The sequence below is a fragment of the Camelus dromedarius genome, chromosome 14 (genome assembly GCF_036321535.1).
Source record: "Camelus dromedarius isolate mCamDro1 chromosome 14, mCamDro1.pat, whole genome shotgun sequence".
NCBI classification, from domain to species: domain Eukaryota; kingdom Metazoa; phylum Chordata; class Mammalia; order Artiodactyla; family Camelidae; genus Camelus; species Camelus dromedarius.
In genome coordinates, this window is record NC_087449.1 from 40,725,238 (window position 1) to 40,752,634 (window position 27,397).

General features: G+C 41.7%; 1 protein-coding gene across 1 annotated transcript; it reads left to right on the top strand.

Annotated features, from left to right (window-relative positions):
- Nucleotides 1-35: 35 nt before the first annotated feature.
- On the top strand, nucleotides 36-26,662 carry ZMYND12 (zinc finger MYND-type containing 12). The gene is made up of 8 exons (XM_010994855.3): nucleotides 36-277; nucleotides 8,714-8,855; nucleotides 10,088-10,259; nucleotides 16,594-16,763; nucleotides 19,808-19,930; nucleotides 20,967-21,078; nucleotides 22,413-22,558; nucleotides 24,539-26,662. Exons 1-8 carry the CDS (start codon nucleotides 168-170, stop codon nucleotides 24,662-24,664), a joined length of 1,101 nt encoding a protein of 366 aa, XP_010993157.1. The 5' UTR covers nucleotides 36-167; the 3' UTR covers nucleotides 24,665-26,662.
- Nucleotides 26,663-27,397: the final 735 nt, after the last annotated feature.

A 27,397-nucleotide genomic window follows, 5' to 3' on the forward strand; every position in this document is an offset into this window, starting at 1 on the left:
TTTTTTATTTAAAATTAAACCCGCAAACGCATTGCCACTGTCAGTCGAGCCACGCCCCTCTCCCCTGCCCTTGAAGTGCCTGCGCCGTGTTGGTCACGTGGCACCGGCGTCCTGTACGTCCTTGCCGGGCAACCGTCCCAGAGTCCGACAACACCGCCTGCAGCAGTATGAACGTGATCTACCCGCTGGCAGTGCCCAAGGGGCGCCGGCTCTGCTGTGAGGTGTGCGAAGCCCCGGCCGAGCGGGTGTGCAGGGCCTGCACAGTCACTTACTACTGGTAGGCCCTGAAACGTGGTACCTGGGCGCCTCAGCCTCGTCCCTCACTCCCAGTCACCGGTGTGGGCCTGGGTGCCTTGCGTAAGCCGTAGCACCCGGCTCTGCCAGGGAACCCTCGAGGCGGCTTCAAGATGGGCCCCTAAGATTTCTGTGCCCGCGTCTGCCTTCGCTCCCTAGATGTTTTGTTGAGCGCTCACTGAGCTGTGCATTGTTCTAGATGTTGAAATTACTGGGGGAATCTCAGGACACCACGTCTCTCAAAAATCCTTTTGCTTCATATTGGACCCTATTTGGAGCCTGAGATGAAACATCCAGAAACCTAGTCCAGATCAGACTAACTTGTTTAAAAAAGAAAGCCATTATAATATACCCAATATGACAAGTACTATCACACAGGGAGTACCATGCCCTGGGACCTCTAAGGATGGAAGCATGTTGACTGGGGCAGTATCTGGAAAGGTTTCTCTGAAGAAGTAACATTTGAACTGAGCCTTGAAAGGCCAGAAGGAAATTGCTAGGTGAATGAACAAGGAAGGGTAGGGCACTCCTGGTGCCCAGGACTGCTTGGGTAAAGGGTGAAAGAACAGACCTCGTTTAGAGGTGTGGAGAGAAGGTGGTCGTGGAGGGAGCAATTACTGATTTTCAGATTGCAGCCTAGGGCCCATTAGCAGATCATGAATCAATCACAACCAGCTTTTTAAGGTGGAAAAATGGAATAGAAAGTATCAAAGTAATCCTCCTTGAACTGTTTCTTGAAACTTTTTAGTGTTGTATGTTGAAATATGCATTTGTACTGGTGAAACGTATTTCGTACTCTAGGTTGATTAAAAAAGACCTTTAAAAATCATTGTGACAGAGAGTAGTAGGAATTTAAATCAAGAAGATACAGGTTAGGGCCAAACAGTGACATGAGGTCAAGGAGTTTAGAATTTATCCTCTGGGAGGGCATGGATGGGTTTCACATGCTGTCACTTGTATTAAGGACAGATGAGAGGTAGCTGGGTAAAGCTGGATTGGATGGTAGACACCGAAGTCTGTGTAACTTCTTAGCTGCAGTGGTCCCAGTGGAGAGTGACGATACCTCTCAGACTGAATTAGGTGTCCCTCAGTGCTGTCACAGCACTCTCTATGTCTCCTGTCCTAACATTTCTGCCACGGATTGAAATCAGTTGTTTAATGGTCTGTGCTCATCACTAGGCTGGTTGCCCCCTGAAGGCAGGGACAGCATCTGTGTTTTCATTGCTGTTTCTTCACTGCATGCAGAATACAATTCAGAATTTATAGAAGACACTACCTTCATTTCCCACCACACTCACCTCCTCTTTTCCTTGATGTCATTCCAGAGGCTTCCTTTCCATTCTCATTTGCTAAATCCTTTCCTCCCTCAGTTTCTCTGTCTAGGCTGTTTCCCTCTCCTGGGAACTTCCCCTACATTCCTGAATCTTCCTAGTTTCCTTTCATCTTTCTGTTCTCAGAAATGTTTCTTCTTCAAAGAGGTCTCTCTGGAAAATCCAACCTAAACACTCCTATCTCATTTTTCTCTCTCACATGTTTCTTCACTTTTCCTGTACTTTTATACTTGTACGTTTACTTGTTTAATATCTGTGTCTTACCTGGATCTAGTGCCTGCACATACCACTCAGTGATCATTTGTTGACTAAATGAAGTTCTGAATGGGTGATAAATCTATTAACCAGGACAAGGAACACAGAGGGAGGAGGTGGTGGGTGACAGATTGGGTTGGGAACACAGAGTTTGAGGGCCTTTGAGTCACTTGGGAGAGATGAACAGTAAACAGCTTTAAGTACAGGCCTGGCACTCAGGGGAGAGTTAAGACCCCTTGGCTTCATATGAGCATCTACCTCTTCCCCTGCCGCCTCCATCCCTCCACCCCTTCCCCCTACCTTGTCCCCTTCATCCTTCCACCCTTCCCCTGCCTGCTTCATCCGCCTCAGCCAGAAGTTATTTCTTCCTCTCAACTCACTTTACAGTTACTCTCTGCCTTTCAGATGACTTTTTTTTTTTCAGATGACTCTTATTTCCCTTCCTTGTTTTAGTTGTTGTCGAGCATGTGATCTCAATTTTATTATGCTCCATTAAGGCAGGATATTATGTTGAATATGTGTAGAAGGACTGTTACGTGTATGTTACCTTTTGATCTGTGTCAGACCCATCTGTGTATACCCAACGGTCCCGAGCAAAGTATCTCGAAATAGTTGAAACTAAATATTTGATGAATGCATGAATAAATTATTATTTTCTGTGCCCTTCTCCTCCATTATTTTCTCTTCTTTCACTGCCTTTAATTATTTTTAAGGTAGTTTTATCTCCCCTCATCTTTCTCCAGATTTCTATAGCCATGTGTCCTAGAGTTTTCACTATTTTTCCATAAAATAAAACTGAGGTAATTGTTTTATAGCTCAGAAATGAGGGCCTTTAATACCTTTCCCTCATAGGATTTTTACAGTTGAAAGTAAAGCATTTGGCACTGTGCCTATGACCAAGCTGGCACTCAGTAAATACTCTTTTTCCTCATCCCAAATTTCAAGAGTGGGAAGAACAGTCAGCTTAAATTTGTGAACATTTATTTGTTTGCAAAAGAGTTTTTCTGACTATAAATGTAATTCATGCTCACTGCAGAAAACTTTTGAAAATACAAAAAATAAAGAAAAATCTGTAATCTCACAACCCCAAAATTAATAACCTGACAGTTTGATGAATTTTTTATGTTATTTTGCTATTAATACATTTATTTTATACTCTATAATCTTGTGCTTATCATTCTATATTGAATTGTGAGAATGTTCCCAGGGACTAGAACATTTTTTTTAAAAAGGCAATTTTGTTAAAGTACACATTGAAACATCACAGGTAAAAGAGGCTTCAGTACTGTAGGTTAGCAAGTCAAATCGTATAGATAAGAGTAATTTACAATAATTCTTCCTTTTGTTTAACGTATGGGGCACCAATTAAAAGGCCTTCACTGGCCAGGAAGAAAAACCGGTGAAGTGGTATTCAACAGTAGGAAACACTCGGATCTGTGGTGAGCTGGAGAATGAATGGTCCCCTGCCCAGCAACATTCAAATTCATGGTAATGGCCGAAGAAAACATGTATGGCTCACAAGCTATTTGATTGTGAACCCTGATTTGAAAACATACTTTTCAACTCGTTCTTTATGCACAGCCCTGTGATGGCTGTTAGGGGTGATACAAATGAATAAGGAGAGAGCTCACGAATATATAAATTATGCTCACTTTCTTTAGAAAGGCAGGATATGCAAATGCTCTCAGTGGAACAGAAGTCCAGGCAGTTAACAAAGTTAACATTTCCATTGCTCATGCAATTACTCACCAAGCCCCTATTTAATAAATACCCTGTGGAACTCACCTATTTCTACATGCTAGCTGTTAAATGCTTTCATTGGTTTGTTTACAATAATTCTGTATCAAAAAGAAAAACCCTTCAAAATGCTTTTTTGTCATTTCTATGATAGCAGTCGCAGTTTATGAAGAAAATGCTTTATGGCATTTCTGTTGTCCCAGAAGAAAGGAAGGAGAGAGACTGTTTGAACGCACTGTGTATTTCCTGTGACCGCTTTGGCGCTACAGCAGAGCTGAGTAGTTGCAGCAGGGACCACAAATCTCTCAAACCCTAAAACTTCCTATCTGGTTCCTTACAGAAGATCTTTGCTGATTCCTGTCCTAGGTTATTGTTACCTGTTTTGGAACATATATAAATGAAATCAAGCAGCTAACTTTCTCACATTTAGGTAAAAATACATAATAGGCAACAGAAGTGAAAAAAACCCGTGATTGTATGCATCCAATAGCAGTCTCAAAATACATGAAGCAATAACGATCAAAATTGAAGGGAGAAATAAATAATTCAATAATAACAATTGGACATTTCAATACTCCCTTTCAATAATGGATAAAACGACTATAGACGGAAGATCAGCAAGGAAATTTAAGACTTGAACAACACTTTAAGTCTACTAGACAAACATTTATAGAATATAGAATATACATTCTTCTCAAGTGCATATGGAATATTCTCCAGAATAGACCAGATGTTAGACCATAAAACAAATCTCAGTAAATTTATAAGGATTGAAAATCTACAAAGTATGTTCTCTAACCATATTAGAATGAAATTAGTAATCAATAACAGAAGGAAATTTGGGGAATTTATGAATGTGTGGAAATAATATACTCAAACAACCACTGAGTCAAAAAAGAAATCACAAGAGAAATTAGAAAATTCTTTAAGATGAAATGAGAACAAAACCACAACATACTAAAACTTACAAATGCAGTGAAAGCAGTACCCAGAGGGAAATGTAGAGCTATAAACGTATACACTAAAAAAGAATGAAGATCTCAAATCAATAACCTGGTATTCCACTTTAAGAACTAGAGAAAGAAGTGCAAATTCAACCTAAAGCAAGCAGAAGTGGGGACATAGTAATGATTACAGCAGAAATAAACGAAATAGACTGGGTAAACAATGGAGAGAATCAAACCGAAAGTAGGCTCTTTAAAAAGATCAAAGTTGACAAACTTTTAGCTAGACTGATCAAGAAAAGAAGATTCAAATGATTAAAATCAGAAATGAAAGTGGGGGCATTGCTACTAACTTTGCAGAAATAAAAGGATTACAAGAGAATAAGTATAATTGTATGCCAACAAAATAGGAAACCTACATGAAGTATATTCCTAATAAGACAAAACTACCAAAACTGACTCAAGAAGAAATAGAATATCCGAGTAGATTTAGCTAAGTAATCAAAAAACTTTTCACAAAGAAAGGCCCAGGACCAGATGACTTAACTGGTGAATTCTATCAAATGTTTAAAGAAGACTTAACAATTCTTCACAAACTCTTCTCCCAAAATAGAAGAGGAGGGGATAGTTCCCAACTCATTTTATGAGGCCAATGTTATCCTGATACCAAAACCAGAGAAAAACATCACAAGAAAAGACCAACATCCCCTATGAATATAGATGCAAAAATTCTTAACATAATACTATCAGACCAAATCCAGCAGCATGTGAAAAAAATTATACATTATGACCAAGTGCGATTTCTCCCAGGAATTCAAGGTTGATTCAACATACAAATATTAATCAATATAAGGCATTGTCTTACTAGAATAAAGGACAAAAAATCACATAATCATCTTAATAGATATAGAAAAACATTTGGTAAAATCCAACACCTGTTATGATAAAAAAAAAACCAAACATTTAACAAAGTAGGAATAGAGAGGAACTTCTGTGACTTGTTTAAGAGTATCTATGAAAGAGCCATAGAGAAATACAGCATTAACATCCTACTTAATGGTCAAAGACTAAAAGCTTTCCCCTCAATCAGAAATGAGGGAAAAAAGGTCACTTTCACCACTTCTATTCAACATTATAGTAGAGGTTCTGGGTGGGGCAACTAGGCAAGAAAATGAAATAAAAACTTGGAAAAGAGGGAGTAAAAGTACCACTATTTGCAGATAACATGATCTTATATATAAAGATCTTAAAGAATCCACCAAAAATTATTTCAGCTAATAAATGAATTCAGCAAGGTTATAGGATACTACATCAATATGCAAAAATCAGTTGTATTTCTGAATGCTAGCAATGAGCAATCTGAAAATGAAATTAAGAAAGCTATTCCATTTGTAATAGCACTTTAAATAAAAGAATAAATTTAACTAAAGATGTACAAGACTTATACACTGGAAAAATACAAAATATTGTTGAAAGAATTTACAGAAGAACTAAATAAATGGAAAGATATTTCAAATAACTTAATATGAAGATAGTTTGATCTGCAGATTCAATCCAATCCCTATAAAAATTCCAACAGTTATTTTTGCATAAACGGATACAGTGATCCTAACATTATTATGAAAATCTAAGAGACATAGAATAGCTAAGGCAGTCTCAAAAAAGAGCAAAGTTGGAGGACTCACACTTCTCAATTTCAAGATCTACTATAAAACTATAGTAATAAAGACAGTGTGGTACTGGCATAAGGATAGACTAAGGATAGATTATCCTTGTGGATTGTTGGAATAGGTTTGAGAGTCCAGAAATAAGCACATACATCTGTGGTCAATTGATTTTTTTTAACATTTTTTTAATTGAGTAAGAATCATTTTACAATGTTGTGTCAAATTCCAGTGTAGAGCACAATTTTCCAGTTATACATAAACATACATATATTCATTGTCACATTTTTTTTTCGCTGTGAGCTACCACAAGATCTTGTATATATTTCCCTGTGCTATACAGTATAATCTTGTTTATCTGTTCTACATTTTGAAATCCCAGTCTGTCCCTTCCCACCCCCTGCCCCCTTGGCAACCACAGGTTTGTATTCTATGTCTTGTATTTATGTTTTGTTTCTGTTTTGTATTTATGTTTTGTTTGTTTTTAGATTCCACATATGAGTGATCTCATATGGTATTTTTCTTTCTCTTTCTGGCTTACTTCACTTAGAATGACATTCTCCAGGAGCACCCGTGTTGCTGCAAATGGTGTTATGTTGTCTGTTTTTATGGCTGAATAGTATTCCATTGTATAAATATACCACATCTTCTTTATCTGGTCATCTGTTGATGGACATTTAGGCTGTTTCCATGTCTTGGCTATTGTAGATAGTGCTGCTATGAACATTGGGGTGCAGGTGTCATTTTGAAGTAGGGTTCCTTCCAGATATATGCCCAGGAGCAGGATTCCTGGGTCATATGGTAAGTCCATGCCTAATCTTTTGAGGAATCTCCATACTGTTTTCCACAGAGGCTGCACCAAACTGCATTCCCACCAGCAGTGTAGGAGGGTTCCCTTTTCTCCACAGCCTCTCCAGCATTTGTCATTTGTGGACTTTTGAATGATGGCCATTCTGACTGGTGTGAGGTGATACCTCATTGTAGTTTTGATTTGCATTTCTCTGATAATTAGCGATATTGGGCATTTTTTCATGTGCCTATTGATCATTTGTATGTCTTCCTTGGAGAATTGCTTGTTTAGGTCTTCTGCCCATTTTTTGATTGGGTTGTTTGTTTTTTCTTATTAAGTCATATGAGCTGCTTATATATTCTGGGGATCAAGCCTTTGTTGGTTTCACTTGCAAAAATTTTCTCCCATTCTGTAGGTTGTCACTTTGTTTTACTTAAGATGGTCAATTGATTTTTTTTTGCAGTTTTTTAAATTGAAATATAGTTGATGTACAATATTATGTAAGGTAGAAGTGTACAATATAGTGATTAACAGTTTTTAGAGGTCATTTTCCATTTATAGTTATTATAAAATATTGTCTATATTCCCTGTGTTGTACAATACATCCCTGTATCTTATTTTATACATAATAGTTTGTACCTTTTAATATCCTGCTCGCTTTCCTCTCCTCACTGGTAACCACTAGTTTTTTCTCTGTATCTGTGAGTCTGCCTCTTTTTTGTTATATTCACTAGTTTGTTGGAAATCCATACAGAGTGGATTCTCTGTGGAAGTGATGTCCAACAGAATTTTTCTGCAATGTTGCAAATGTTCTGTGTTTATACTGTCCAGTTAAGTGTTTACAAATACTGAATATGCATATGAAACAGTCAGAAAAGCGGTATACCAAACTGCCACAGTGCTTCCCTCTGGAGAGCCGGCAAATGACTGGCTTTAGAGTACAGGCTTAGAGGAACCACTTACTCGTGACGCCTGTGCTTCCTTGTGACACCTGTGCTTCCTGACCCTCAAAATAGTAGTAGATTTTGTTTTGTTTTGTTTTCAAAAAGTTAACCTGTTACTTGCAAGACCACCTGCTGCCCCACTTGGACTGGAGGGCCTTCGCAGTGTGTTCTGTGTGAACGGCCCCCTGGAGCACAGAAGACGGTGCAGATGGTTCTCTCCCAAGCCGTGCAACATAAATATAGTATGTTGTGTAATGTAACACATATATAACATATATGATACACATACACACATATATATAAACATACATATATACATATATGTATATGCTGATTATAGGAAAGTGTCTCCTAGAGGCTCATCCAGTATAAATTTGTTTCCTTTCCCCAAGGAAAAGACCCTCAGATCTGTCAGCTTCCGCGTTCAGATATTTTGAAAAGGAGCCAAGAACAATGCAGCGTTAAAGTTGTCTTTGTTGTTATTAAGGAGGAGGAAAAGCAGAGTAGCCACAGTGTAACCATAGAACTGTCTGCAGAAACATCCTCCCATCACTCCTCGCACACCCCTAGTTTTTATGCCACCAAACAACCACGTGAAGGAGAAGCGATTTGCGTTGTAAGTGGCATTGGACTCCCTGCCTGGTTTGTGTTGGGCTTACTTGTCTAGTTTCTCGAGCCAGGCCAGCCGTAGGACCGGTAGAACCTGAGGTCAAGCCACAGGTAAAGAGAATGAAGTCCGTGCTTTTCTTGTCAGCGGCGTGATTCATCAAAGAGCTGATTGGGGCAGCATCCACGAGAAGATATGCCAGCTCCTGATTCCCCTGCGCACCTCCATGCCCTTCTACAATTCAGAGGAGGAACGGCAGCACGGCCTACAGCAGCTGCAGCAGCGCCAGGTAGGGCCTCTGGGACTTGGCAGGTTAACTGACGGGTGCAGAGAGACGGCCCAGGGAAAAGGGTGAAATGTGAGAGATCACTAAACCATCACCTGTTTGCGGGCAGAGACGTGGTTCCATGTCTTTATGTCCTCAGCACCATTCAATCAGTTGTTCTCCGCACATTCACTGAATACCTGCAGTGTTCGTTTCCTGGAGCTGCCAGTAAAGGACCACAGCCTGGGGGGCTTAAACAACAGAAATGTATTTTCTCACAATTTGGGGAGCTGCAAGTCTGAGATGAGGGGTCGGCAGGGTTGGTTTCTCTGAGGCATCTCCCCTTGGCGTGCAGACAGCTGCCTTCTTGCTGCGTCTTCACACAGTCTTTTCTCTGTGTGCACACATCCTGCTGTCTCTTTGTATGTCCAAATTTCCTCCTCTTATAAGGACACCCATCAGATGGGATTAGGAGCCACCCTAATGGCCTCATTGTAGCTTAATCTCCTCGTTAAAGGCCCTATCTCCAAATGCAGTCGCATTCTGAGGCACTAAGGGTTAGGGCTTTAACATATGAATTTTAGTGGGGGACAGAATGCAGCCGTAACACTTATATATGTCACGTACTGGCAGAAGAGCCTAGGCACGTAGTAAGAGGTCAAAAAATGATGTACAAATATACTAGGAACAAATAAGATTAGGAAAACTATTATTATGGCATTAATAGCATACCAATTATTCTTTAAAGAAATGGTTCTTTATAAGCCATAAATCTCCAAACAAAAGGTTCAATTTTAGTGTTGTGACACTTTGAGAGTGGCCTTAGAACAGTGCAGAGTTAAAGTCGTTTCTGATGTTGGTGAAGCAGGATAGCTCCAGAAGGAAAAAATATGTTTCTTTCAAAATTCACTCAAGGAGAAAGGCAGAAAGTTTCAGATTGTCCTGAGACATGACAGCTCTGCTAAACTGAAGTTGCATTCGAAGTATAAGAATAATGTTCATTTCATAATTTTATCTTGAGCTTTCATTTATGCCAAACACTGACCGACAATGAAAAGATCCTTATTCCTGGACCTTCAGAAACTCACAGTCCAGTTTGCCTTTTTAATCATCTACTTTGGGGCTTGTGTCCACCTCAGTACAGGCAGGCTCCCTATGGCTCTCAACCAGGTCACTGAGTGTTGGCCTTATCTCCCGGGGTACCCTTTACCTTTACCTTGAGACTGTCTCAGACGGTCTAGTGTTTTCTTCCGCAGAAACATTTGATCGAGTTCTGCTACACCGTAGCCCAGAAATACCTCTTTGAAGGAAAACACGAAGATGCTGTCCCAGCCGCTTTGCACTCTCTTCGATTCCGCATGAATGTGCACGGTCTGAGTTCAGTCGAGCTGGTGCCTGCTTACCTGCTGTTGGCCGAGGCCAGCCTTGGTAAGTGAAACTGACCTGACAGCCCCCGGAGCCCTTAAGAAGTGCTAAGAAGGGTCATGTCAGTGGCCAAAGCGGCCAGCCTTGGCAGTGGCACCAAGACATCTTTTGTGGAAGAGCAGGGTTGCTGGAAACTTTGGCACAAGGTCGGGGAGGGGATGTCATGGACTTTTGGTAACCGACCCAAATCCACTCTAGCTGGCCTAAGCAAAAGGAGGAAATGTATTGGGATGCTGGAGCATCCTAAGGGAACTGAGGCTTTGTGAGATACCAGAACTAGAGTGCTGTAACAAACCAAGGCTGGTGCTCTCTCTCCCAAAATGTCAGATGTAGCTGAATTTACTCATCCTCCAGGTTCAAGGTCAGTGACGGAAACTAATTAGCATCTGATTTCCAATGTTAAATTCCTGGAAGAAAAAATTGTGTTGACTCAACCTGAGTGTGGTATCTACCTGTATCTGCCTTTGATTCAGGGCCAGTTTGATTCAGTGGTTCAGACAGAAATGTGGAAACCTGTCTATATTGATGGGACAGGAAGTTCTGAGAGTGGGGAGCACAGACTTAGCGGACACCCCACATGATAGTTGCTGCAAGGGGAGAAGTAGCATTTTGAGGGGAACTAGCAATTTGGGGGGCACCTCCAGTGTTTCAGGTACTGTACTACCACTTTACACATCTTAATAGCCACTATTTTAAAATTTCAGTTATTGTAGTCTTCATCTCTGTTTGGTGGTTCTTTATATTTTCTAACTCTTTGTTAAAAACTCCTAACTTCTTGCTCTGTGCATCCATTCTCTTCCCGAGTTCTGATCATCTTTAAGATCATTACTCTGAACTCTTTCTCAGGTAGATTGCCTATCTTCACTTCACTTAGTTCTTCTGGGATTTTACCTTCTTTGTCCGGAGTGTATTCCTCTGCTGCCTCATTTTGTCTAAATTGCTGTTTGTATTTTTATCTATGTGGTAGGTTAGTTACGTTTCTCAACCTTGGAGAAGTGGCCTCTGTAGGAGGTGTTATGTGCACCCCAGCAGTGCACTCCTCTCTTGTCACCCAAGCTATATGCTCTAGGGGTTCCCCCTAAGAGGGCTGGGGGTCCTTCTGTTGTGGTGGGCGGGCTATGTAGGTGGTCTGGTGGGCTTCGTTGGCCCCTAGCCTGGTTGGTTGCAAATGGCGTTATGTTGTCGGTTTTTATGGCTGAATAGTATTCCATTGTATAAATATACCACATCTTCTTTATCCAGTCATCTGTTGATGGACATTTAGGCTGTTTCCATGTCTTGGCTATTGTAAATAGTGCTGCTATGAACATTGGGGTGCAGGTGTCATCCTGAAGTAGGGTTCCTTCTGTATATAAGCCCAGGAGCAGGATTCCTGGGTCATATGGTAAGTCTATCCCTAATCTTTTGAGGAATCTCCATACTGTTTTCCACAGAGGCTGCACCAAACTGCATTCCCACCAGCAGTGTAGGAGGGTTCCCTTTTCTCCACAGCCTCTCCAGCATTTGTCATTTGTAGACTTTTGAATGATGGCCATTCTGACTGGTGTGAGGTGATACCTCATTGTAGTTTTGATTTGCATTTCTCTGATAATTAGCGGTATGGAGCATTTTTTAATGTGCCTATTGTCCATTTGTATGTCTTCATTAGAGAAATGCTTGTTTAGGTCTTCTGCTTGTTTTTGGATCGAGTTATCTGTTTCTTTGTTATTGAGTTGTATGAGCTGTTTATATATTCTGGAAAATAGCCCTTGTCAGTCACATCATTTACAAATATTTTCTCCCATTTCATAGGTTGTCTTTTGGCTTTATTTATAGTTTCCTTTGCTGTGCAAAAGCTTCTAAGTTTAATTAGGTCCCATTTGTTTATTTTTGCTTTTATTTCTATTGCCTGGGTAGATTGCCCAAGGAGAACATTGCTAAGATTTATGTCAGAAAATGTTTTGCCTATGTATTCTTCTAAGAGGTTTATAGTGTCTTATCTTATGTGGAAGTCTTTAAGCCATTTTTAGTTTATTTTTGTGTATGGTGTGAGGGAGTGTTCTAACTTCATTGATTTACCTGCAGCTGTCCAGCTTTCCCAACACCACTTGTTGAAGAGACTGTTTTTTCTCCATTGTGTATTCTTGCCTCTTGTGTCAAAGATTAATTGACCATGGGTGTGTGGGTTTATTTCTGGCCTTTCTGTCCTGTTCCATTGATCCATATATCTGTTTTTAATGTCAATACCACACTGTTTTGATTACTGTAGCTCTGTAGTATTGTCTGAAGTCTGAGAGGGTTATTCCTCCTGCTTCATCCTTTTTCTTCAGTATTTGCAATTCTGGGTCTTTTGTGATTCCATATAAACTTTAGAATTATTTGTTCTAGTTCTGTGAAAAATGTCCTGGGTAATTTGATAGGAATCACATTAAATCTGTAGATTGCCTTGGGTAGTATGGCCATTTTAACAACATTGATTCTTCCAATAAAAGAGCATGGGATATCTTTTCATTTCTTGAAGTCATCTTTAATTTCGTTAATTAATGTTTTATTGTTCTCCACTTGTAAGTCTTTTACCTCCTTGGTCAGGTTTATTTCTAAATTTTTTTTGGATACAATTTCAAAAGGGATTTTTTGTTTTTACTTTCCTTTTCTGTTATTTCATTGTTATACACACATTATTTCTATCTCTACATCTGTATCTATATATTATCATGGATCCATAGGAGTACATCTAAATCCAGTCCATCACCACCACATTTTCTCCAGCTCCTTATTTGTAGCTCCCTTTTCTGACAGTGAGAATGCTGGCTTCCATTTTCATTACTATATTTATACATTTAATAGGTTACCCTGTATGAGCCTATCTCCCCTCTTCAGTCCTGCCTCTTCCCCTTGCAGATGCCCCCCTCCCCCTGCATGGGCTTTGACTCTTCATCCCAGGATGCCTCTTCTGCATGGATGCCCCCCTCACTGATAAGGGCTCTGACTCCCCAAACCAAGTGGCTTAGCTGCAAGGATGCCCTCTTCATCCCACTCAGGTCTGGCCCCCATTCCAGACTGTCCCTTTTCCAAAACTAGTGGAAGAGCACTGGACAAGGAAATACAGCCCAGGTTCTGTTTATCTCTTGACACAGACTAGCCATGGGGTTTTGGAAAAGTCACCCTGGACTAAATCCCACCATCTTTCATCTGGACCACTGCCTGCCAACTGGTCTCTGCACCTCTTACCTGGCTTCCCTCCAGTCCTGTCCCCGAACAAAATGTGATCAAGTCCCCCCAATAAGTAAAGACCAGATTCTTAAAGTAACAGAGTCTCTCAGATCTGCCACTAACCCAGTGTGAGTCCATTGTCTTACCTTCAGACAAGCACCACTGCTGCGTAATTGTCCATCCTTTCTCTTTACTGCAAGTACCATGAAAATCACCCTTCAAGATAATCTTACTTCCTTTGGCAACTTTACATCTGTGCTACTTCCATTCCATCCCCACATCTCTCTGGGCAAGCACAGTATGTAAGAGGGCGTGCCTGAACATACCCACTCACCTGTCACAGTCCTGGCTCTGACCTGCTCAGAACAGCCTGTTTCACCTCGTTACATCCTGCCCTCTGAATTTGCAGCCTCGTGGCTTTTTCTCTCAAGTCTGCTTTTTCCTTTGGGACTGATGCTTGTTTAGATGCTGATTCAGTTTGGCCTCGTGGGGGTCTTTCTTGTTTGGCATCCCCTCCTTCAGTGAGAACTGGACAATCACAATTTTAAATTTCTAATATATGCCAATGCCCCCTACTGATTTTTTCCCCTCTTAGCTGAGAGGCATTTGCTTCTTTAAACTTGAGAGAGCCTCAGGCTAAAGCATTTGTTCTTTGACAAAACCCAGGTGGACCATGTGACCTGCCGTTTCAATTAACATGAGCCAGGGCCACGTGGGCCACAGCCTCTTGATTCTGATCTAATATTTTCCTGTTTTAGTCTGAGCATCAGTTAAGCAAAGTTACTTGCTCCCTCTTGTTGACTGCTTCTTCTACCCCCTTGTCCTGTACTTCAGTGACATATGATTACAACTAGAATAAAGCAGTGCTTACATACGAAGCACAAAGAACAGAAGGCTGACTTATGAGGGGTTCATGTTCTCATCTCCTGACCCTTTATTGATGCCATTCTGCTGCAGCATCTGATACACGGAGCGGAGTACTGCACACATAGAGCATGCCTCTTGGTCTGTGGAAGGCTGTCAGAGTAGTTTTCTGTTCAGTTCTGACAACCTCCCTAGGAGGCAAGCAGGTAGGCAGGAAACTTATGTATCTTTACAGCTAAACAAAAAGGTTTAAGCATCAAAAGTACCTGAATGCTAGAAATAAAGGTGACCTTCACTTAGTAACTACGTGCTGTCCCTTCTAGCTCCAAAGTCTCTTCTGTCTGCTCCACTTCATTCACTGCCTTAGTTCGGGCTCTTAGTACCCATCTGAACTATCGCAGAAGTCTTCTGGTGGGTGTCTTACTTTTCTTCCTCCCCTCTGGTCTCTCCTTTGCATTGGTTCCAGAGGATCCTTCTAAATCTAAATCCAGTGAATTCTGTCTCCATTTCTGACAGTTCTCTAATTTTTATCCACATGCATCAAGGTCCTTGGTGCAAATTGCTAAGCCCTCCATGATCTGTGCCCTGACTACCTCTTTAGCCTCATTTCCTGCCACTTGGTCCCTCACACCTTGTGCTCCAGCATCACAGACCAGTGTATAGTTCTCGAAACACAGCCTTCTCTTTCACATCTCTATGGCTTTGCATATGTGTTCATTCTATGCCCTCTTTCCCTTATCTATCTGGAAAACTTCCATTCATCCTCAAAACCTAGCTCAGACTTTTCTGACTATCTTAGCATGGCTGCTATAACAAATAACATAGACTGGGTGGCTTAAACAACAAACATTCATTTTTCACAGTTCTGGAGATTAGAAGTTCAAGATTAAGGTGCCAACAGAGCTGGTGTCTGATGAGAACCGACTTCCTAACTTGTGGGCAGTCTCCTTCTCTTGCTGTATCCTCACATGGTCAAAGGGGAGCATCTCTCTCGGGTCTCTTCTTATAGGGCACCAATCCCATCCTGAGGGCTCCACCCTCATGACCTAATTACTTCCCAAAAGACCCATCTCCAAATACCATCTCACTGGGGATTAGGGCTTCAGCATATGGATTTTGAGTAGATACAACATTCAGTCTACAGCACTAACCATGCCTCTCCCCACTCCACTGTCCGTCTCCACCCAATCCACAGAAGTAAACAATTCTGACTCTGCCACTTCCAAACCCTATAATGTGGCTATTACAACTATCATAAAACTATTATAATATATAACATATTATATATTATAATATTAATTAAGATATTTATTATTATATAGAATTATATTATGTATAATATATAAATATAACTATTACAAATGTACTTGTTTTTGTGTCCCACATTCATTTCCTCACCCAAACTGTAAATTTTTCAAGGGTATTGGCTTTGATTCATCTTTGAATCCCTACTCAACACAAGGCCTGGCTCATAAAAAGTACTGAGTATACATACTCATATTTTTAAATTGAGATATAATTCATGTACCATAAAATTTACCCTTTAAAAGTACGATTTAGTGGTTTTAGTATGTTCATTAGCATGCAACCGTCAGCACAGTTAGTTCGAGAATATTTTTGTCACCCCTAAAAGAAACCCAGTACCATTAGCAGTCACACCTCAGGCCCATGCCTATAGTCCCTGGCCACTGACCAATCCAAGTTTCTATGGATTTGCCTATTCTGGAAATTTTATACAGATGGAATCACGCAATATGTGGCCTTTTGTGTCTGCCTTTTTTCACTCAGCACAATGTTTGCAAGGTTCACCCACGTTGAAATCTGTATCAGTACTTCCTTCCTTGTGTGGCTGAATCATATGCCACTCATAAATATGGTTAGACCACATTTTGTACATTTACTGATAAATTGATGGACATTTAAGTTGTTTTTATATTTTGGTTATTTGTGTGTGTGTGTCTTTTTGAGGGGGGTGGGTAATTAGGTTTGTTTATTTATTTATTTATTTATTTATTTATTTATTTATTTATTTATTTAATGGAGTTACTGGGGCTTGAACCCAGGACCTCAAGCATGCTAGGCATGCACTCTACCACTGAGCTATACCCTCCCCTCTATTTTGGCCATTATGCATAGGGTGCTGTGAACATTTGTGTACAAGTTTTTGTGTGTCAGTAAAGATTTAAGTCAATGAATAAATGAGTGACTGGGTGATGACTCATATTTCATCATGTGTTATCTGGCCAGGGTATGAATTATGATCTTTATTTCTTTTGGGCAGGTCTGGGCCGGATCGTCCAAGCTGAAGAATATCTATCCCAAGCCAAGTGGACAGTCCTCAAATCGACTGAATGTAGTTATGCCACCCACTCTTTGCTGCATCGGAACCTGGGACTTCTCTACATGGCTAAGGAGAACTATGAGGAAGCCCGCTACCATCTGGCCAATGATGTAAACAAGCTGTTTTATTACACCTGAATGTTTCTGAGATCAGCTCTGTTTAGTTTTTCTTCCCCCTGAGTGTTTCTCTAAAACTTCTGGTTTACAACTGAACTTTTGGTGAGGGTATTAACAAGAACACAGTTCTAATGACCTGAGTTCCAGCCTTTCCACTTTCTGCCTGTGCCTCCTTGTCTAGGTCACTTCCCTGGACACTTCCCAAGCCTCAGATGCTCTGAGGATGATAAAAGGAGGCAGAAGAGCATCCAGCTTAAGAGAAGGGCTTTCCTTTGGATCCCAGCTCTGCCATTTCACTGGCTACATAGTCTTGGATAAATTACTTAACGTCACCTGTAAGACAGAAATCATGAAATAGTCTCTGCCTCATTGGCTTATTGCAGGGATGAACAGGAGAGCAGTACACGTGCAGTACTTTGGCCATTATTTGTATAAGTAACATCAATATCTCTACTTCAGGGGGTGGTCATTAAGTTTAAGTGAGCTGGAGGTATACAAAAGTGCTTCATGAACCATGAAATGCTGTACGGATGTTAGATAGGATGATGAGGGTGGTGACTGAGCTGTTCTTCCAACATTCATGAAGTTTCTATTAGGATTTCAGTGTTGGACAATATTACGAGAAGGAAGAGTTCCTGGGCCTGAAATCTGAATGAGGTTAGGGTCAGCAGACTGCAGTCTCCGTGGAGGCTGGTTCTCTCTTCATCCTCTCGGCTGGGCCACCCTCCCTCTGGTTGCCTGCCACTGCACAGTGCCCCTAAATTTGCTGGAAACGTTGTGCTGGTTAGTCTCCATGTCCCCTTAGCGCAAACACATTCTCTGCCCTACTCTGCCCTGGGAGACTGGCCTCTGTAGACTACACAACCCAGACTCCATTGCTCCCTGGCCTTGGTTGAGTTTGGAGAGTGAGAGGCGTGGAGAGGCGTGGAGGTTGGGAGGAGAGAGAGGTTGGGGTATTTACTCTCTCCGCTGTCCTCAGCAACCGCCCAGTTCTGGCAGGGAGAGTGTTCTCCCATGGCCACAGCTGCTGTCGGGTAGCCTTCTTTTGTAGCTTGTGCTCTTGCTGGGCCCTGGGAACCCTGCTTGTCCCCTTGTTTTTTCAGGAGTTGGGGTTGTAATAGTGTCTTGCTCTTGACAGTCCCTAGTGCTTCACCAGCTCTTACTGGTTCCTTACCCCTTCCACGTCTCTGTAAATCAACCTTTCATTAAACTGTCTTCAGGAAGTACTTTTGAGGGTGCCCTCTCTTTCCACCCAGGAGCCTGACTAATACACTTCTCTGTTTGTATTTCCTCTCTATACTCTGCCTCCAACTAATTAAGCAGAAGCATATTCTTTCTTGAGCTGGGTCACCCAGCTCAAGGTTGGTTTTTTTTTTTTTTTTTTTTTTGCGTTCAAGAGGTCTTTATTCTATTAGATCCACAGAAGAATTCTAGATGATGTACAATGTTGGCTTAATAATAATGAAATATATGGTTAGAATCTTATAGTTACAATTTTTGTAATATAAGTCCAAAATAGATAATTACATATTCTGCAAGAGATGAGGGTTTCAGGAGAGGCGTATAAAATCATACGCTTGACTCCAAACAACTAAGTTGGAAGCGTTAGCAAACCGCAGGAAGGGACAGTTCTGACGCTATAATGGGCTCAGTGCTGCTATTGCAAGTAATGAAACATTTTCTCTGCTTTCTGGATTCATTTCACCAAACGATTTCCTCAGCCGGTCACAGAGAGATTTGCAAAGAAAGTGGAAATCATTTCCCAGGAATAAAACAGCTGATCCCTAAGGAACAGCTGCCTTAACTTTTCTGAGTAAGTCTTGAGCTGACCTGCCTAGATGGGCTGTCACTGCTATTCTCAACCTCTTCCTAACCCTGCCAGACCCTTATACTTCATGTGTACTGGACACTATTGTTGAGAGGGACTCACTGTATTAACTGTGTTAAAAATTAGATCAAGCTCAGATTCCTCAACCTAACTTTAAGTGTTATTGATACACACCATAAAATCCAATGGTATGTACAGGTGTTTTTGTTTTTGTTTTTGTTTTTGTTTTTGTTTTTGTTTTTGTTGGGGGAAGTAATTAGGTTTATTTATTTAATTTTTTTAAAAATAGAGGAACTGGGAGTTGAACCCAGGACCTTGTGCATGCTAAGCATGTGCTCTACCACTTGAGCTATATACCTCTCACCCCAGTATGTACAGTTAAGTGTACAATTCAATGATTTTTAGTAAACTTACAGAGTTGTGCGACTATCAACATAGTCCAGTTTTCACCCCAAAGAGAGCTCTCATATCCATTTGCAGTCATTTGTCATTCCCACTTTCTGTCCCGCTAGAGTTTCCTTTTCTGGATGTTTAGTACAAACAGAACGAGATGTGGTCTTCTGAATCTGCCTTCTTTCACTTAGCATAATTCTTTTGAGATTCATCCATGTTGTTGTGTTTAGCGATACGTCATCCCTTTTATCACTGTCATCTGGATGTACCACAGTTGGTTTACCATTCATCAGTTGATAGACATTTGGGTAGTTTCCACTGTTCAACCTATCATGAATAATGCTGCCATGAATATTTGTGTACAAGTCTATGTGTGAAGACATGTCATCGTTTCTCTTGGGTGGATGCCTACGAATGGAATTGCTGGGTCCTGTGTTTAATTTTTTGAGGACTGCCAAACTGTTTTCCACAGAGGCTGCATCATTTTATGCCCCCACCAGCAACATGTGAGGGTTCCATTTGCTTCACACCCTTGCTGATCCATGTTTTTTTCTGCCTTTTTGATTAGAGCTGTTCTAGTGTGTGTGAAGATGTGTCTCATTGTGGTTTTACTTTGCATTTCCTTTATGACCAATAATGTTGAACATCATTTCATATGCTTATTTGTGTGTCTTTTTGGTGATCTGTCTGTTCGGATCCTTTGCCCATTTTTCAATTGGGCTGTTGTAAAATTTCTTTCTATATTCCGGATACAAGCCCTTTATCAGATAGATGATTTACAAAGAAAACTCAAGCAGCCTCCTTCTTCCTTCTATAGATTTATTTTGCCAGTTGTGCGTTTGGAACAGAGCACATCAGGACCTCAGGAGGCTACTTCCACCTGGCTAATATCTTCTATGGCCTTAAAAAGTTGGACCTGGCAGACACATTGTACACCAAGGTGAGGTGGGGACTATGGGAGCTGAGCCTCAATACTTAGGCCATGTACCTTGCAACTGGTGTCAGACCATTCATGAGAAGTTTGAGGCCCAGGGAGATGAAGTGACTCGCCCAAGGTCACACAGCTTAATGCCTGATAGATTACACTTTTCTTTCTCCCTGTTTCCCCACTACCAATATAGTCTAGTCCTCAGCATCCATGGAGCAATCAACAGATAGTAAATTATGGGTCAGTAAGAACCAAACCCGTCCAAATAGTCTGCCATATACTCTGTCATACCCACAAAAGCAAGCTGATGTGGGCAGATTGAGGAGTGGGATAGAGGAGGAGATGAGGTTTTTAAGGGAAATTCATTGTTGAAAGGACCTGTGAAGGGATCAAAGGACATAAAAATACTTTAAAATCTCCATCTTTACCTGTAAAAGATTTTAAACTGTTTCCAATATATTAAAATGTTGGCTATGTTCATACAAAAACCTGACTTAGCAGACCTTTCTGTGTGTGACACAGGCTCTCAGGCTGGGACTGTTTATTGGTATTTTAGACCCACTTCTGAGGAAGAGACATAGTGGTGTGGACGAAGAAAAATGAACTCTGGAATTAAGCAGACTTGAATTTAAATCCTGGCTGTGCCACACAGCAGCTCTTACCAAAAGTCAGGTGTGATCTTTACTTTTCTGAGCCTCGGTGTGTTTATTTATAGAATGGGAATAATAAGAGCATGACCTCCACTGGACATAGGGAGGATGAAAAGGTTTAGTTGTATGTGCTCAATTAATGGTAGCCGTTGTCATTAGACCCCATCAGGGCTGTCCCCAGATCAGCCTGCCACATGCCCTTTGCAGCCCAACACTTGTCACACTTACCTTGGCCAAGCAGGTTTGGGCTCCTAAGGCTCCGCCTGCCTCCAGGCACAATGGGAGAGGGAGTCTACGGACAGTCAGGAAACCTGGTCGGAGGCACTGCCCTCTCAGCTGGCTGGTCCAAGGGCTCAGGTCTGGCCTGCTTGTCTGATTACCATCTCCTTTCTCAACAGGTCTCTGAGATCTGGAATAATTATTTAAACGATCACTACCAAGTGCTCTCCCAGGCTCGCATCCAACAAATCGATCTACTGGGCAAACGATTTGAGACTGACACAGGCTTGGGTAAGTGGCACTTGTCTCTTGGAGGCAGAGCAGTGACTTCATTCCCTCCTGGTCCGCAATGGGGCACAGCTGCCATATTGCCCATTTCGCTGATGGGGAAACAGACAGGGATCAAAGAGATTTTACCAGAGTTGGGAAGAATTCAGACACCTCGCATCACACACAGCCTTGCGAAGGGGTTAATAAGGGACAGATTTGGAGGAAAACAAGACCCTGCTAGAACCCCCTGAGATTTCTGCTGAGCATCCATTACTTGTATATTACCCCTCCAGGACACATAAGCAAAGGTGGAGTCCACCGAGAAGGGCCGTTGCTCACTTTTCTGGTGCCTCATCCTTTACTGGACAGTGAGCTTCTCAGTGGCAGGGCTGAGTCTGATTCATCTCTCTGCCCCCAGCTCAGCAAAGAGCTGAAGGCTGTGGACTGCGTCATTCCCTCTGAGAGTATAAAAAAAGACAGAGGGTCTAGTCTTTGCTCAAAAGAGACATACAGTGTAGTGGGTGGACAGAAGGTAAAATACAAGAAGACTTCTCCAAGGACAAATTATATTGAAGATGAGTTCCAGAATAAAGAGGTGAGGACAGTTGGATGGTGTTGAATAGGGAGACTTCTAAGTTTTGAGCTAAGATTTTAAAAAGTGAATCACTGTATTGAATTTTCTCTCATTATGAAAGTGGTTCATGTTAAAGCAGAAAACTTGAAAATCGTAGCTAGCCAAAGACAGCCCGCATTATTGTGTATGTCTTTTCCATCTTTTTCTCTAAGCTTCTACTTAAAAAGTGCTTTTAACTACTTGGCCCATAGTAACTCATAATAAGTCAATAGATGATGCCTAGGGCCAAAAGTTGGTGGAGGAAATAGTCAACAGCCTCACACCGGGGAGGCAGAAAGTCATAGCACAGATGCTATCGCTTAAGCATCCTGAGATTTGGGGAAGAACAGTTGAGGTGCAGCAGCCGCCAGAAGCCCCGGCTCCCTTCTCTTGCTTTGGTATGAAAGCTATGTTGGATCCAAGGAATCCCACCACGTCAGAGTCCCTGTATTGGGGACTAAGAGATCCAGTTTAGGAGTCTGAAGGGTGAAACCTTAGCAACTCTGGGACCTGTGGAATGAGCATCTTTTTAGGATCTCTGGGCCAGCCTGGTGAGCTGCCTGACACTGTTGGCATGTGGCGGCAGTCCTTCGGGTGACAAACTCGCTGTGGCTCGTGATGCCTCCACCAGTGTGCCGCAGTGAGGAGGCTTCCGAAGGCCCTAACAGCCCAGTGCTCATCCAGGGAATGGGCGCAGCTGCCTGGGGGCCTGTTTCTTCTCCTCCCTTTCTTCCCACTGCAGATGAAGCCCAGGAAGCAGAAGCCATTCAGATCCTGACTTCAATCTTGAACATTCGAGAATCTACATCTGACAAAGCCCCGCAAAAAACAGTCTTTGTTCTAAAAATCCTGGTCATGCTTTACCACCAGATGATGAATTCTTCCAAGGCAAGTTTCCCTAGAAGAGCAGCGTGTCTGAAATGGAGGAAGCAATCCCTCCGGTTGAATTCAGCTATGTTTTGCCCAGCCACACTAGCTTTCGTCCCCAGCGCCAGCCCTTACTCCAAAAAAATTCAGATGCTTTTGACATTTCTCGTGTGTGGAGTCCAGCCCACATAATGGAACCAAGATTGTCTTCTTCCCTCAAGGGGACCACCTTAGGGTTGCGTAGGTTAACTGAGGCTGGGGCCATGCTGGGAAGCAGGGCAGGAGGGCTCTGGGGAGTCCTTGGAGGAATGGAGTCATTAGTCTAACTACATTCAGGTCGTGAGTTCCCTGTTGCTGGAGAGATCCAGGCAGAAATGGGTTGCCATGAAATAATTGAGAGGGTAATCGTTTTTGAGTGCTTATGGCATCCCAGTCACTAAGTACTTTTCATGAACTAGCATATTTAATTCTCATACCAACCTTACGAAGTAGGTATTTTATTATTCCCACCTTACAGATAGGGAAACTGAGGCACAGGGAGGGTCCATTATTTGCCCAATTTCTTATAGACAGTAAGTGGCAAATCTCAGGTTTCTTGATTTCTTGGTTGACTGATCCTCTCATTCACTCCAATATTTATTGAGCTTCTACCATTTGCAAGGCACTGTCCTAGGGACTGGGGGTGCAGTGGTGACCCACCGGCCAAGTTCCCTGTTTCCATGGAACTTACATTTTTCTGGAGGAGGGAAGGTCACAATAAATAAGGAAACATATAAATGTGTAATATAATTTCAGATAGTGGAAAGCACAACAAGGGAGTATAAGGCAGTCAAGGGGAGAGAAGAGGGTGGTGGGCTGGTTGGAGGGGGCCTTTCTGTGTGGGTGACATGGGAAAATTTAGGATGTCCTTCCCCTCCTCCCTTACCCCCCTTCCTTTCTTCTTTCCTTTCTTCAGCAAACTTTTACTAAGCACCCACTGTATACCAAGGCTCCCAGTCAGTGGGTTACAATAGCATATCACAGCAAAGCCCAGGGCACTGTGGGAGCACAGAGGAGGGACAGTGACCCCACAGAGGATGGGGCTCAGAGGGCTTTGGGAACAGGGAAACATGTCCACTGAATTTCTGAATTTACAGCGGACAAAGCCTCTTTGCTACGTTTCAGAGCCCCATTTTCTACTCAAGGAAGTCATTCCCCCAGGGTGTGTTAAGGATGTTAGATCTACAGGAGGTTCTTAGAGAAAAGGGACACATCTGTCTACTCAAGCATGGTCTGGACTCAGCTGTCTGCTTTTCGGTAAGGCTTTCCCTGCCCTCCATCTGAGACTGCAAACCCCCACTGCCACCACTGAGGCTTCCTGTCCCCCTCCCTGCTTAATTTTTTTCCTTAGCATGTATCACTATTTAAGATACCATCATATTTTCCTTATTTGCCTTGCTTATTGCCTCTGCCCCACTATAATGTAAATTCCACGAGGGCAGGAATTCCTGCTCGTAGTCACAGGACCTGGAATATAGTAGCCATTCAATAAATATTTATTGAAAGAAAGGAAGGAAGGAAAGAGGGAAGGAAGAGGGTGGGAGGAAGGAAGTGAGGGCCAGCCAGAGTCTGTCCCAAGGTGTCCTGCAAAGCCTCTGTCCAAGTCAAAACTCTGGGCCACATGGCCCCCAGTATGACAATTTACTTGTGGCCCCTCTCACCTCTGTGCCTCCCAGTGTTGGTTCAAAGGCCCTGAACTATAGAAAAGAGGCTTTGTCTGCTGTAAACTCAAATGTGCAATGGCCACGTTTCCCTTTTCCCGAACCCCTCTCACCCCCATCCCACACGTGTGACTAGCTGTGAAGACCCAGTGTGTGTTCACAAATTTCCACAAAGAGCTCTGAGGCTGGTGTGGGAAGCTGAAGGATGCTTTCCCATGTTTCTGGGGTGGAGCAGAGCTGGGACTTCCAATGTAATGCTTTTCTGTGACAACTTCCTTTTGTCACCGCAATTCTATCTCAGGCCCAGGAATATGCCACGAGAGCCTTCAATCTAGCCAAAGAACAGCAGCTCAGTGTCCAGGAACAAAACGCCGTTCAAGACTTACTGAACCTCATCTCAGCCGAGGAAGCTCATCCCGTTACTTAGTGGTCCATGCGCTCTGCATCAGGGGCTATTCTAGGGACAACTGAACATCTAATACATTCCAGCCTGGCACAGCTGCTTAGAGGGGCTATAAATTGAGATGCCCCACTTCCCCTGGGACTGCGTGCATCGCTGTGTTTTCATTGCTCCACAGTGTCTGTTGGGGGATGTAGAGCTTGAGGCATAGCCATCAGTAAAACTCTTGTTTATTATGACTTCATGCAACTTTTGAGTAATGTGCTGTCAGTTCACTAACAAGATATTTGTAATTAAACTGCAAATAGTTTATCCCGTTTCTCAGAGGTCTCTGGTGACGCGTGCTTCATAGATCTTTGCCAAAGAAAGAGGGAGGGAATAGAGCTGTATCAGAGCAAAGTTCCTCTATTTTACTGTAATTAAGTTAGCATTAATCTGAGATATATTGTGCTTAAAATGCCCATTATAATTCCTAGAGCGATCACTAAAAAAATTACTCTAAAAAACAGTTAAAATCAACCAAGACATTAAAATGGTGCACTAGAAAAAAATCCACTTAATGGAAAAGGCAATAAAAGAGAAACAGAGGGACAAAAAAAAGGACATGAGACATAGAGAAAACAAATAGCAAAACGCAGACATAAATTGTGGATCTTGGCCAGAAAAGGCCCCTGGGCCTTTCGAGGAGCTTCAGTATGGATTGGCAGAGGCACCATTCCAGGTTGGTGTCTTTCTTTTCTCAGATAATTATTCAAAGCAGATGTGAGCCATCTCTCCTGTCTGGGGGAGAAATACTCTAAAGGTCCCCTGTGATGTACAGGACAGAGTGCAGGCACTAGAGCAGACATGCCCAGGTTCAAATCCCAGCTTTGGGGCCTTGATTCACCACCGGCCCCCACCTCCCCACCAAACACAAACCCAACCCAACCTCATTGTAATGTTCTAAAATGGCCCAGATGTGGCTGTGGGCCTATCAGCTCGTCCCGTCGATGGCTCTGGTCGTTTAGCACATCCTTTTCTCCTCCAGACTCGCCAGGCAGCCTACCCGTTAGCGCTTCGCTTCCTGGGTAGATCTGCACCAGGGAGAGGATATGCAAATCAGAACCAGTCAGAGAGTTTTACGTTCCTGTCTTAAATTAACTCACTCACACATATAATAAAAGTAAGTCAGCTGGCCACCCTGCCAGCTCTTTCAAATAGATGTTTAACGAAGATTGGAGGAGGGAGGAGAAGGATCAACAGCTCTTCAGCAGATAATTTAAAAAAATTAGAACATCTCTATTCTAAAAAAGTCCTTCCAGGTCCATTTCATTAAATTCTAGTTCCCTCCTTTACCATAGTCAATGGCCCCTTTCTCTTTTTTTCCCCCCTCCCTTATCTGTTTTCTGTTCTTGCCACCTGTGAATTCTTGTTTATGAATCCTTGCCCACTGAGTATATTTATGAAATTATTGCTTAATTAAATTGTTTAAATTTATTTTCCTATTGACTGATTTTCCTCTTGAGTATGGCCCATAATTTTCTGCTTTTTCACATGTCTAGTAATTTAATTTTCAGTCTTTCTGATTTTCTAATACTTACATTTAAAGCTATAAATTTTCCTCTAGATACTACTTTCATTGATCCCATATATTGTGAAATGCAGTATTTTTATTATCATTCGTTCTAAATATTTCTTACATTTTTATGACTCATAAGTAGTTTAAAAGTATGATTCTTAATTTCTCAAAGATGGTGACTTTCATTACTTCTTTGTTATTTTCCAGCTTAATTTTATTGAGATTACAAAATAAGCTGTGTACAATTTAGACTTTTAGAAATTGGTTGGGGTTTGCTTTGTGACCCAGAATATGGTTAATACATATTTGTAAATGTTCTGTGTGTGCTAAAAAGAATGGAGTTATTGGGCACAGTGCCCTGTATATGTCTATTAAGTCAAATTTTTTTCATATTTTCAAACTCTTCCTGTCCTTGCTGAATTTTAAATTTATTTCTGAGAGAAGTAGATAAAATCCATCCAATATGATTGTGGCTGTATATATTTTACCTTGTAGTTCTGTCAGGCTTTGCTTCATATATTTTGAAGCTTGGTTATTAAGCCTGGTGAATTGAATCTTATATTTTTTGTATTATGAAGTGATTCTCTTTATCTCCAGTAATACTTTTGACCTTAGAGTCTGATACTTTAGTCTGATAATAACATAGCTACATCTATTTCCTTTGGGGCTAGATTGCTTGTTATCAGCTGCGTGTCGTCACTTACCTCTGAAGCTTGGGACTAGTTCCCAGTATCATTTTCCTTTTATGATTCTGGATTAAATTCAGCCAATGAGGGGCAACTGCACAGTGTTTGGAAGCCGGATGAGAAGGAGTAGCCATTAAGCTTCCTGAGAATCACCCACTCTTGCTTTCCTGAAAGCAGGTTTCCCGTGAAAGCAGCTTGCCGACCTTTGTCCTCTAATCACGCAACCATCTCAGATTGTGTAAGACTGTGATTCCCGGCATTAAGTAAGTCTCTTTACTCAAAATGCTCAGAGAGGCTTCTGTGTTCCTGACTAAACCCTGACTAAATACTTGGGATTTCTTCTTGCAACCTTTTGCTTTCAAACAATCTGTATCCTTATGTTTTGGAAGTATCTCTTATCCAAAGAGTATAATTAGATATTTTTATATCTGTCATTCTTAAAGAAGCATTTAGTCAATTTACATTTTACTGATATGCTAAATTAGGTTTAAATGTGTGATCTTATTTTGTGCCTTC